The 11,504-nt window shown below is 39.8% G+C and overlaps 1 protein-coding gene across 2 annotated transcripts in view; it reads right to left on the bottom strand.

Annotated features, from left to right (window-relative positions):
• Positions 1 to 812: 812 nt before the first annotated feature.
• Positions 813 to 11,504, bottom strand: part of LOC111623994 (ubiquitin carboxyl-terminal hydrolase 34-like) — a 133,760-nt gene continuing 123,068 nt past the window's right edge. The window contains exons 60-76 of one of the 2 annotated variants that reach the window (XM_023366760.1): positions 9,964 to 10,061; positions 9,807 to 9,881; positions 9,635 to 9,683; positions 9,475 to 9,560; positions 4,310 to 4,393; positions 4,136 to 4,242; positions 3,888 to 4,065; positions 3,575 to 3,811; positions 2,968 to 3,202; positions 2,792 to 2,896; positions 2,571 to 2,692; positions 2,380 to 2,503; positions 2,216 to 2,295; positions 1,986 to 2,123; positions 1,802 to 1,918; positions 1,567 to 1,732; positions 813 to 1,332 (exon numbers count right to left, since the gene is read on the bottom strand). In XM_023366760.1, coding sequence (XP_023222528.1) covers positions 1,070 to 1,332; positions 1,567 to 1,732; positions 1,802 to 1,918; positions 1,986 to 2,123; positions 2,216 to 2,295; positions 2,380 to 2,503; positions 2,571 to 2,692; positions 2,792 to 2,896; positions 2,968 to 3,202; positions 3,575 to 3,811; positions 3,888 to 4,065; positions 4,136 to 4,242; positions 4,310 to 4,393; positions 9,475 to 9,560; positions 9,635 to 9,683; positions 9,807 to 9,881; positions 9,964 to 10,061 — 2,264 coding nt within the window. In that variant the 3' untranslated portion in view covers positions 813 to 1,069. The remainder of the gene's footprint in view (positions 1,333 to 1,566; positions 1,733 to 1,801; positions 1,919 to 1,985; positions 2,124 to 2,215; positions 2,296 to 2,379; positions 2,504 to 2,570; positions 2,693 to 2,791; positions 2,897 to 2,967; positions 3,203 to 3,574; positions 3,812 to 3,887; positions 4,066 to 4,135; positions 4,243 to 4,309; positions 4,394 to 9,474; positions 9,561 to 9,634; positions 9,684 to 9,806; positions 9,882 to 9,963; positions 10,062 to 11,504) is intronic. The other variant, XM_023366761.1, reaches the window with a different exon arrangement.

The raw sequence follows: 11,504 nt of genomic DNA, 5'->3' as shown, positions 1-11,504 counted from the left end.
GGCGCAAAGGAACGGTCCAAAACCGCGATTTCGCTACTTCCAGTAAATTTCAAATATGTACGGACGCAACGGAAAGACAATTTTGCCGTAGTTTCGCGGTCCCCAGCGAATTCAAAACCCCCTCGACTTTTAACCCACGAAATGGAACGGAAATGCATCGGAAGTCGTGCACACTAAACCTATAAGGTACCAAAACCTATTGGCTATTTGGTACCTTAGTTTTCTACCATCTTTCGTTAAGACGAAAGATGGTAGCCTTCGTAACGTCCACTTTTCTACACGTCGGTTCCGACATCCGTTATCACGTGCAAAGATATAAACGTATTGTTAAAGAAATCCCTAAAGCTGAGTACGCACTTACCGCTTTACCCGAACGTTTACGGGATAGAACATGAATCCGCATGTTCGCGTGTAATCGGATTACGACACAACAATAACGTAAGAATCGACGGTCACCGGAAGTTACAAAATCAAGTGGCCGAAACATCTCCCTCCCTCCGTGGAGTGTAAAACGGAACGGAAAAAGCAGAAATGTCTTCTGGAATTCGAAGGAAAGCTGCATTTTTTCGTGCTTCAAGACAGAAGCTCCGTTTCGAAATAACTGCAATTTGCACGCGGAATTTGGCCGATTTTCCGATGCATTTCTAGACCGGAAGCGACGCCATTCCGCCTTTCCACACGTAAGGAAACAGACCGAAACGAACCGGAAGTGACTCGTTTCCGAAAAGGAACCCAGAGTCCGGGAAATCCCCACTTTCGGTAAAAAATCGTGAGCTCCCTGGAGCCACCTGAAGTAAGTGAAGAGATGGAAGAAACTGAAAAGCGTGTCTTTATTAGGGACGAACCGATTAAAAGGAAAAGAGGGACGACAATAAAACGCGGCATCCGTAAAAAATGTACATCCGTGGTAAGGGCGTCCGGTCGGACCTCCGACGCCAGGTAAAAGCGCGGCGTCGACTCTGTACAATACTTTACACGTCATTATGACCTACCGCTTTATATATGTATATATATATATTTATATATTTATATATACGCGCGTGCACCGGCGCGCGTGGCAGGCGACTCTTCACCTTCCGCTCTCCAAGACGGACAGTAGCGCCGCCGCCGATTTGGCCAGGATATCGGCCCAGTGCGAGCTCTGGGCCCGGGCTGGGGACGAAGACCCTGGGCGCCCGCTTCCGGCCCCCTCCGCCGATCCAGCCGTTGGGCTGCCGCAGGCGCCAGCCGCCTCGCCATCTCCAGCACTGCACGAGGTGGATTCCGAACCGGTGGAGAGCCTGCGCCTCTTGGAGGGGGTCTCTTCTGGACGACCTTCTGACACTGCTCGACCTGCCAAAAGGTAAACAAAAAACACTGAGATTAAACAAGATTCTTCACTCTTACCCTGTAGCGTTATGCACACATGCAGAGAAAGAGTGACGTGTTCGCCCCTTTGGCTTCACACTTTGTTTACTTGTAGACATGTTGACAGAAGAGGAAGCACAAAGTATGGGCATGCACGTTTTTGCAATCCTTCGCGGCTGCGGCTTCCGACCATAGGCTAAAAATTGGGCTGGGTCTTACCGGATTCAGCATCCCTCTCCCCTTCCGACTCAGCGTTGGTCTCCCCACTCTCAGCTCGGGCAATTTCTTTGCAGTGTTCAATCAGACCATTCATGACGTCGGCAAAGTCAGAGGGCACCTCCGCTGGTTTCTCCACTGAAAACACCAGCGTCAGGGCACGCAGGTCCTGCAAAAGTAGTGGATCAGGGGGACAAAACTCCTGGAAGAAAATCAAACAGAAGCAACGTCCCCTTACCCCATTCAGCTTCCAGGCGTGTTTGGTCAGGTCTGTCTCCTCCAACATCCGCACCAGCGATGTCATCAACGATGCCACCAGTGACATCATTTGGTCATTAATCACCTGTCCAGCCACCTAAAACGTCATGCAGAAATGTATCCAGGGTCTGGTCCTGCATCAGACGGCAGGGGGAGACACTCACCTGAGGTAGGAGCACAGAAAAGAGCTGATAGACCACAGGATGATTGAGGCAGGCCCTCTCGTCCAGCAGAACCGCTTCCAGGTAGTCAACGAAGTAGCTGCTATTGCACAGAGCCGGAAGGAACTCTCGACCTGCCCTCTGAAAGGTCACTCCAATCAGTTCCCCTCCGGATCGACTGCCCCTCTCAAAGAAAAACAGGCAGTCCCCGGTGGGAGGAGGAAGAAACTCACCTCAGAGTGAAGGACATCCAGCCACAGCTTGGGGAAGGTGGGCAGGTGCAGGGGAACTCCCTCGATGGCCACCATGGCACCTATGGAAAAATCTGGCATTCAGTCTCTCCTCGCCCCCTCTGGCAGAATCTTCCAGAAGGAGGAGGAAGATTGGAAGTACTCACTCAGGTTCACCAGATCAGAAGTGACGCCATCTCGACCCACGGCCACCCGGCAGAGGGTGTCGACAAAGCGATGATAGGGAAGGAAAAACTCCAGCAGCGCCGCGTCGTACTCATCATCCACCCCCTGAAAAAGAAGAGGCATGGTCACGGATGTCAAAAGGCCCAGGGGAAAGAGAGGGTGAGAAACTTACCTTGGCCGTCTCCAGCTGACTGGGATGCAGGAACATCTGTAGCATGGGCCTCTGTGGCCGTGCATTGGATTTGCCAGCCAGAATCTTCTGTCCGCGTCTGGGAAAGAAGGGCCCCGGAGTGACTGCAAAGCATGAGAAGAGTCAGGAAAGGCAAGAGGGTCTCCACCAAGCGAAAAGCATTAATTAATTAATTAATTAAGACGAGAAGGGAAGAGACTCACCAGGTGAGTTGTTTTCTTGGAAGGAGGCATGGCAACTGGCCAGCAGAGGCACCAGCAGGGACAGACTCTCAGCCGGATACAGTAGAACCAGTTCTTGCAGCACTTCTGCAGGAGAGAAAACACGTAAGGTGAGATGAGGTGAGGACCGAGTGGCAGACAGGAGGAAGGAACCTTACCGGTGCAGACATGTCGAACCTCTGGAGGGGCAAAGGAATTCATCAGTGTCAGCAACTTCCTGTTGGCTTCACCGTGCTCCTTCCACCCAGCCAGCCACTGTCGGACTTCGGCCGACTCCCGACAGGCCCGAGCACACTTCAGCAAGTCCAGGGCAATGGCCAGCAATTCCACCACATCTCCGGTCACATGGCAGGCAGTGGCCTCGTGGTACATCATATGCAGGGTGTGAAAAGCCTGAAACAAAAAATGGATTAGTCGGAAGTGTCACCCGTTTTCCAATAATGCTCCCTTAAGGAACAATGTGAAATATGACCAATAACGGTCGTATTCCACATTGCTGGTATCCTCATGGTAAAGCCTGGCTCCCATGCTAACAAAAAGCAAAGAAAGCTTGTGCCGCAATTTGCAGTAATGAAATATTTGGCCCCATTGCAGAATGAGTCCTTGTACTTCACTGGAGGAAGATTTCCACATTTCGGTGGCAGACAGAAAACAAAAGATTGCAGCACCTGCCATGGAGAGGAACTTCACAATACAAAACACTGTACCATGTTGTGGTCAAAAATAACAATTATCCATCTAATTTTGCAGGTTTGCATTTCTCACCTGAAATAAGAGCGCCAATCCATTGTTACAGATGACGAAGAGACGATCATCAGTGGTTTCCACCAGTATTCGAAGGGCATTGATCAGGGTGGCCCAACAGGCCCTGGCATCCAACACCGTCAAGTACAGACGCAGCGTCGTCCGTTTGAAATGGTGTATCTCCCTCAGTTCCTGTTCTGTGCTGTCCGTGTACTTGGCCACGAATAATCTCATCAACTTAAACAGTTCGTTTATCGCCTGTGCCCGAGACACAAAATTCCACCATTATGCATTGTAACATTAAAAATAAGAAAAAACAAAAATGCCAACTTACGGCTGTATACTGTGTGGTATAAGGAGTTATGTTTTTGAATGCCCACTGTATATTTTGGTGATTGGCTAACTGGCGAGTGAAGCTTCTCGACTGTTGGCAACACAGCCTCAGTAAACCGTAGTATGCGGGTAGCATACAACGATTAAACACTACTACTTCCTGATCGTCGTGGTCAGCTCTGCAAAAATAACCAGGGTTACTCTTGCCTTATTTATGCATACAAATCTGCTACTTACAATTTTACTCACAGAATATAATTAAAAGCGATATTTTTGGTAACGTGCGAATTCTGAACAATTAATTTAACATTTTCTGGACAGTCTATGCATACTTGATACCAAAATATTAACAAAGCCTGAAAAGTTAATAATAATATAAATAATCTGCTGGAGGAATAGCATTTATTTTAAAAATACACTCACCTGTTTGTTGTGATGAACTGGTATGGCCGGTTCGGAAAGTTTAGGTTGAAAGAGATTCCAAAGATCGAGGAAATAGGGACTAAACTGTTTAAATGAAGTTATTTGTTAAATTTGAACCTGTTTAAATTCTAAAAAATTGGTACAGTGGAACCCTGGTTAACAAACGTCTTGGTTAATTAACGACCAAATCGGTTATCAAACTTTTATTTTGCAAAAATTTTGTCTTGGATAACAAATAAAATTTGGATAACGAACTTAACAGCTTTTTGTGTCAAATTTGTAAGCTTACTTTCATGAAACTTTCTGAACCACTTACAGCACATGGAATTATCAATGGCTCCCTCACCATACACAGAACATATCTTTTTTGTGTCTGCAAAACATTTTTGCCTTTTCAGAAATAAAGCATAATATGTCAAAAATGCTCCTTATTTTCTGCCATTTGTAATGCTTAACAAAATTTTAAAAACACAACTAAGTAACACAACTTTATTCTCAAATACTAGCTGATATCCCTTTTGTCAAACATCAAAATTTTACACATGTGAAGGAAATAACACTTCAGTGTTGAGTTTTTAGCCAGCTGGTGCTAAAAATGGGACAAACTTTTGTATCAACCCAATAGTTTCCAGCTGTTCTGGAACCTCACAAATTTCAGTTGCTCTTAGGCGTGCACTAAACTTCGTTTTTTTAGTTTTGTTATTTATACTGTATATTTAATCAATATGGCACAGAAGAAAGAGAAAAGTGACACTGGAAATATAAAACATTTTAGTGTAGCATTAAAGAAAAAAATTACAGTAGAACCCCTCTAGTCCGCCCTCGGCTAGTCCGACCGTGGTCGGAGTCGAGAAACTTGTCCCGACTCGTCGGTGACTCACCGTCCGTGGAGTTTTTCTGTGTTCGTTACAGTATATGTTTTACATTGTGTGCACATGTACAGTTTTGTGTGTGTTTTCAACATGTCAGGAGTGAAACATAAACACGTTACTCTTTCATTAAATGAAAAATTAGCAGTGCTACAAAGACTGGACAAAGGGGAAAATTGTTTATTTTACTTTTTTCTGATAATCCAATCTTTTTTGCGTTCCGACCATACCCCCAGTCCCAAAGGTGACGGATTAGAGGGGTTCTACTGTATTGCAAAATACAAGAATGGCATTCGTGTTTCTGGCATCGCTAAAGAACATAATGTGGCAAAATCAACTATCTCTACAATTATTAAAAACAAAAAAGCATTTAAGTCTGCCGAAGTGGCTAAAGGAGTGAATGTGATATCAAAGCAAAGATCTAAAGTTTTAGATGAAGTTGAAAAACTGTTGCTAATATGGATCAATGAAAAGCAACTTGCTGGAGACAGTGTTAGTGAAGCTATAATTTGTGAAAGGCTAAAAATTTATACAATGACTTGTTGACCCAGACACTCAGTACAAGTGCAGACAGGCAGGACTTTAAAGCAAGCTGAGGGTGGTTTGATAGGTTTAATCGACAAACTGGCATTCACAGTGTCATATCACATGGGGAGGCTTCAAGTTAAGATGAAAAGCAGCAAAAGCATTTGTAGATAAATTCGCAGAGTTTGTAAAAAGTGAAGGATACGTCTGGACTCAAGTGTTTAATTGCGATGAGACCGGTCTTTTTTGGAAAAGAATGCCTAGATGAATGTACATAACCCAAGAAGAGAAAGCACTTCCCGGGCACAAGCCCATGAAGGACAGACTCACTCTTTTATTTTGCGCTAATGCAAGTGGTGACCTCAAAATCAAGCCACTTTTAGTCTACAACGCTGAAAATTCCCGTGCCTTTAAGAGCAAAAATGTGATAAAGTCCAAACTGCCTGTACAATGGAAGGCAAATAGTAAGGCATAGGTAACTCGGACTTTATTCATGGATTGGCTCACAGAAGTGTTTGCTCCTGCTGTTAAAAATTATCTTCAGTAAATGGATCTTGCTCTTAGATGTCTTCTCTTAATGGATAATGCTCCAGCACATCCACCAAATTTGGAGGATGACTTGGATAGTGAACATGACTTCATCAAGGTCAAATTCCTTCCACCCAACACAACTCCATTACTGCAACCAATGGGTCAGCAAGTAATTTCCAATTTTAAAAAGCTGTATACCAAGGCACTGTTTACCATGTGTTTTCAGGTTACCAATGACACCGACTTAACTCTTAGAGCTTTTTGGAAGGAGCATTTTAACATCCTGGAGTGAGGTCTCTCACCGCACTTTGCAATCGGCCTGGAGGAAACTTTGGCAAACTTGTGTCCCAGAGCGAAACTTTCAGGAATTTGAAGAAGAAAGCTCTCCTGATGTAGTGCATGAAATCATGTCCTTTGGCAAGAATTTGAGAGTAGAAGTAGATGATGCAGACGTGGAGGAGTTGCTGAAAGACCATCAAAATGAACTAACAACAGAAGAGCTGGTTACCATGCAGGAAGAAAGTCTTACAAGAAGAGCATTCATCAGAGGAAGAGGCTAGGGAAGAAATCACCAGTGCTGAGATCAAGGAAATTTGCAGAAAATGGAATGATGTGCAGGAATTTATCAAGAAGCACCATCCTAACAAAGTTGTGGCTAATAGGATCATTAATTTAATGAACGACACTGTGCTAGCGCATTTTAGAAAATTTTTGATTAAAAGAGTAAGACAATCAACTTTAGACCACTTTCTTGTTTCTTATCAAAAGAGACCTCGACTCAAAGAAACTCCAGATGCAGTGCTACCCGATATTTTTATGGAGGGGGATTCCTCTTCCAAGCATTATGCTCCGTAGAAACAAAGGTATGTACAGTGCTACTTTATTAAATAAAGTTTAATATTTGTTGCTGTAATGATAGATACTACTTTTTCTTATATTTTCATCAAAGAAAACCCATTTTACAAATAAAATTACAAAAATACTGATGGCTAGAACGGATTAATTGTATTTTCATTAATTTCTATGGGAAAAATTGCTTCGTTAATGAACGGACTCATGGAACGGATTACGTTCGTTAACCAGGGTTCCACTGTATTTTGTACTCTGTTAAAAGAAATCATTAGAAAACCACTAGTTCCTATTTCTTCATGGAGACTCCCAAATCAGCCAAGCCCCGTCAGGGTTACTAGCAACTGGGTTCGAAACCTAAGCAGAATAATTATCTATTTAATTTAATTTGTAACTTAATTGATTAGTTTTATAGGTGGTAGATCAGTTGTGAATTCAAGATGGATGAAGTCCTAAAGTGCTTACTCATGTAGAATGGATGGTCATTTGTGATTTCAATTTAAACAGAAGGGCAATACAGTATTTAATCTCCCGCATACCAGATGTGTAGATTATCAATTGTATGTTGGTCAAAACGATCAGGGCAGTAAGAGATGCCATGTAGAAAATCATTTATGACAAAATGATTTCAAATGTCAGATGTTATTCTTTTATGTGCATACATATATAAATGTCGATACTCTGATATGCATATGGCGAGTTCTACTGAACTGAATCAAATTAAATTTAGTATGTGTGCAATGCAGATCACAAGGAAGAGATTTAGTGCAAAAAATAAGTTAAAATTTTTGTTACCAGTGGAAATGTGGTACCATTCAAGCAAAAACATATATTTCTTGCTGTGGGATTACTTGATTGTGTTTATTGGGGGCATTTGCACTACATGTCAGAGCCAAGGCCAGCATAGTACTACAGGTCTCACAGATTCCTCCCGGAATGTTACATGTGCAGTTTATTACACAGTTTTACGATTGCAATATGTGTCTACAGAGAAGGATCCTATGTTGAACATATACCATAAATATTTAAAATGTAATTTTGTTCTTCTAATAAAATTGCCAACTTGTCATATAATTGTCATCTTTACAGCAGCACACTTCCATTCCCCTGGTCATGAAAATTTCAACTAATTTTTCCTCTAAATCTCTTCCCCGTAATCTGCATTGTACATGTTCAGTTTAATTTAGTTTGGTTCAATAGAGCCATTCAATCAGTTTAATTCTAATCATCCAGTATAAGATATAATATGTAAAAACAGACATTTGAGCCGAACTGTCATTTTCATTTATTGCACTCTTTGCAACATGCCCATCAATAATATGTATACCTGCATAGCCAGAATGAATACTCAATTAAAAAAACTAAAGGTTTAAGGATTACTAATACTGTATCAGTGTAAGACTGTGGTCCAACCATATACCTTTAGTCTGAATTATCATGTTTTGATGATTAAAAAATCTATCTAATTCCAGCTCATAAGATATCTTCCAAAACAGTCCCCTTTTTACTGTTCATTTAAATAAGCTACTTATGAAATACAAATATATCTAATAAAAAAATCCAGCAATGCATTGAGTAACTTTTCCAGCAAAAATCATTTAAAATTATGGTGACACCATTTGTTATGGTATTTTAATTAATAATATGAAAAGTTTTTGATATTATAAAATGGCAGAGTTTAATTTTCATGCTAAAGATGAGTTTTATAAAAAAGATTTTAAATGACAATAATGAGTAAAATCATCATTAAGTCCAACTCTACTTGAGATATGACACAGTACCGTCTGTTGACGCTATGAATGGACTATATACGAAATCACAGTAATTGCACAATAAACTGATCTTTATAGATTAAAACTCTCTTCAATCATTCAGGCAATACAGTTTTGATTCCTCTTGAATCCAGTACACAAACAAGACGGCGACAACAGACAAGGACGACTCACTGAAAAAATGCCCTCTCACAATAAAAATAAAAATTTTCCAAATAATAATAATAAATAATAGTTTACACACCCTCTCTATCTTGCCACTCCTCAACCTTTAACCAACCAAGATTTACTAACATCAATCCCCCTAATATACAAACCTCCCTGCAAAATTTCCAAAAAAGATATTAAGCTTCAGAGTGATTGAACTTATGCCCCCCCACACAATGATCAATACATACAGAAAACCCCCAAATTTTTTTTGCATTCCTTAACATTTCAATGTGCCAAATCCAAAAATGTAAAAATCTTGGAAAGGGATCATTTTTTTTATTAATCACCATACTCTCCCTCTGTTATATACTGTATAACAGTGGGAAAAGTAAAAAAAAAAATTGTAATTAGGGAAAGTTTCTTCTTTTGTTACTTCAGGTTACCAAAATTTAATTAAAAAGCATCTTACCATCAATTTCTCTGATCTACTAATCAAACTATAAGTCATGACTGCAAAATAAGATGTCAATTTCGTAGTTCCGTGTCCAGTTGGATCTGAAACAGAATAATAAAACTGAAGTGGATTTGTTAACAAATGGGAATATTTTAATGGCTGATTTAACACTTACCGACATATAATTTGGCACGCTTCAGTAGCCTTAGCAGTAAATCATAAATCTAATGTAAATAAATGCCAAAAATAATTTATACTTTTTTTACTTATACTTTTACTTTATACTTAATTTTATACTTTTTAGATATTTTATTGTCCTTCTTCCTTAATAAAAACAAATAACTTACCTGGTGCATTACTATTAAAGCTTCGCCACTCATCTGAAAGCAGACAGTTGATCTTAAACAAAACATTAATATGGACTGTAAAGAGAATTCGAAATTCTTTTGCAAAATTTAAATATATTTCGAAAAATATCATGAGATAAACATCTAACTTAGTTACCGGAATTTCTTTTTGAGGTGTCAGCATACTTCTGGCCGAGCGATAGGTTTGTCTAAAATGATTACTTGGCACTAAAGATACTAATAAAAGAGCGGCCACTGACAAACAAAAATTTATAATTAATTTAGGTAATCAAATTGCTTATTACACATTAATTGAATCTGAAGTAAATTAATAAACATTTCACCACATATATATAATTCGAAATTCAATATTTTACTTTACTAAAATACAGAATGTACCTAAATGAACCTAAATGATGTCCCCAATTACAAGTGTTACCTACAGTGGAACATAAGACAATCATAGTGAAGATATTGAAGAAAACACTCAAAGTTTCTTACATATCCTACAAATGCTTGATATGAGCCCCCTCTTTACCCCTGCAGACCATGCCCATAAGTGGCTGAGTGAACAACACTGGTAGTTGGTCATGGGTTTGTGCCTCACCAATGGGTCAGCCACATGAAGTTTTCTGGATTTTCTTCATGTTTGTAACACCTAAATAGGAGTCAGTTAAAGACCTCCAGGAAGATATTTTCCGTTGGCAGATCACCCACACTGTGCTTCTGTAAACAAATCCCTGAAGACATCAATATAGTGTACTCCTATCTATTGCTATGTTGGCAGCGATGATGCACAAATTGCTCATATCATCTCTGAATAGTCTTCACATCTGGTAGATTTTTTATCGAACTTTCTACAAAAGCTATGTTGGACACTTAGGACTGATTTTGTAGAATGAAATTCCAGTACACAAAATGCTTTCTCTTTGCCAGTTGTCATGTCTGTAACTGCTGACCCTCTAGTGGTTCAATCGCAGAACCACACAGGCTGTATGACTGAAATGAAACTTTGAAAGAGATTTATCTTATAATGATCCTGTGACATTACTGCATCTTTTGTTTACAAAAGTTTCTCCCAATCAGAGTATTCATTTAGGCACTATATACACTATACATTATAATAATTTACTAAAACAGTAATTTTCTGAATGTAAGTGAAACTCAAAAATTATAAATTAATCATTTAAATAATTAAAACTTACATTATGTCTGCAAAATCATTTGAATTCAAATGTGGCTACCATATATATTAGGCCAGTCCATAAGTTCATGTGTATTTTATGACCTTGAGAAAAATTGTGTTTTGCTGTTAAAATTATCAGTCTAATGTGATACTTTTTAAACTGAAGTGTTAAACTGGATCTCATTCATATAATACTGTTCAGAATTGGTAACATTTCAGTTGTTTATTTTCGTTAAAATGGAAGTAACAGACGAATATAAGAGACATGTTTTATACTTTTTATTTTTAAGTGGTGCGAATGCTACAAATGCAGCCAAAAAATTAAATACTGTTCATAATCAAACTGTAATTAGTGTAAGGACTGCGCAGAAGTGGTTTGAAAGATTTAGAAATAATGATTTTAGTGTGGAGGATAAGGCTCGTACTGGAAGACCCGTTGACTTTGATGATGATGCTCTCTCTGCACTAGTTGAAGCAGAACCATCTTTAACAGTTGATGAAATTGCGGAACG

The sequence above is a fragment of the Centruroides sculpturatus genome, unplaced genomic scaffold (genome assembly GCF_000671375.1).
Source record: "Centruroides sculpturatus isolate CEXI.00-Female unplaced genomic scaffold, Cexi_2.0 scaffold326, whole genome shotgun sequence".
Classification (NCBI taxonomy): domain Eukaryota; kingdom Metazoa; phylum Arthropoda; class Arachnida; order Scorpiones; family Buthidae; genus Centruroides; species Centruroides sculpturatus.
Note: the sequence above shows the minus strand (reverse complement) of the source record. Positions and strands in the feature narration are given on the sequence as shown.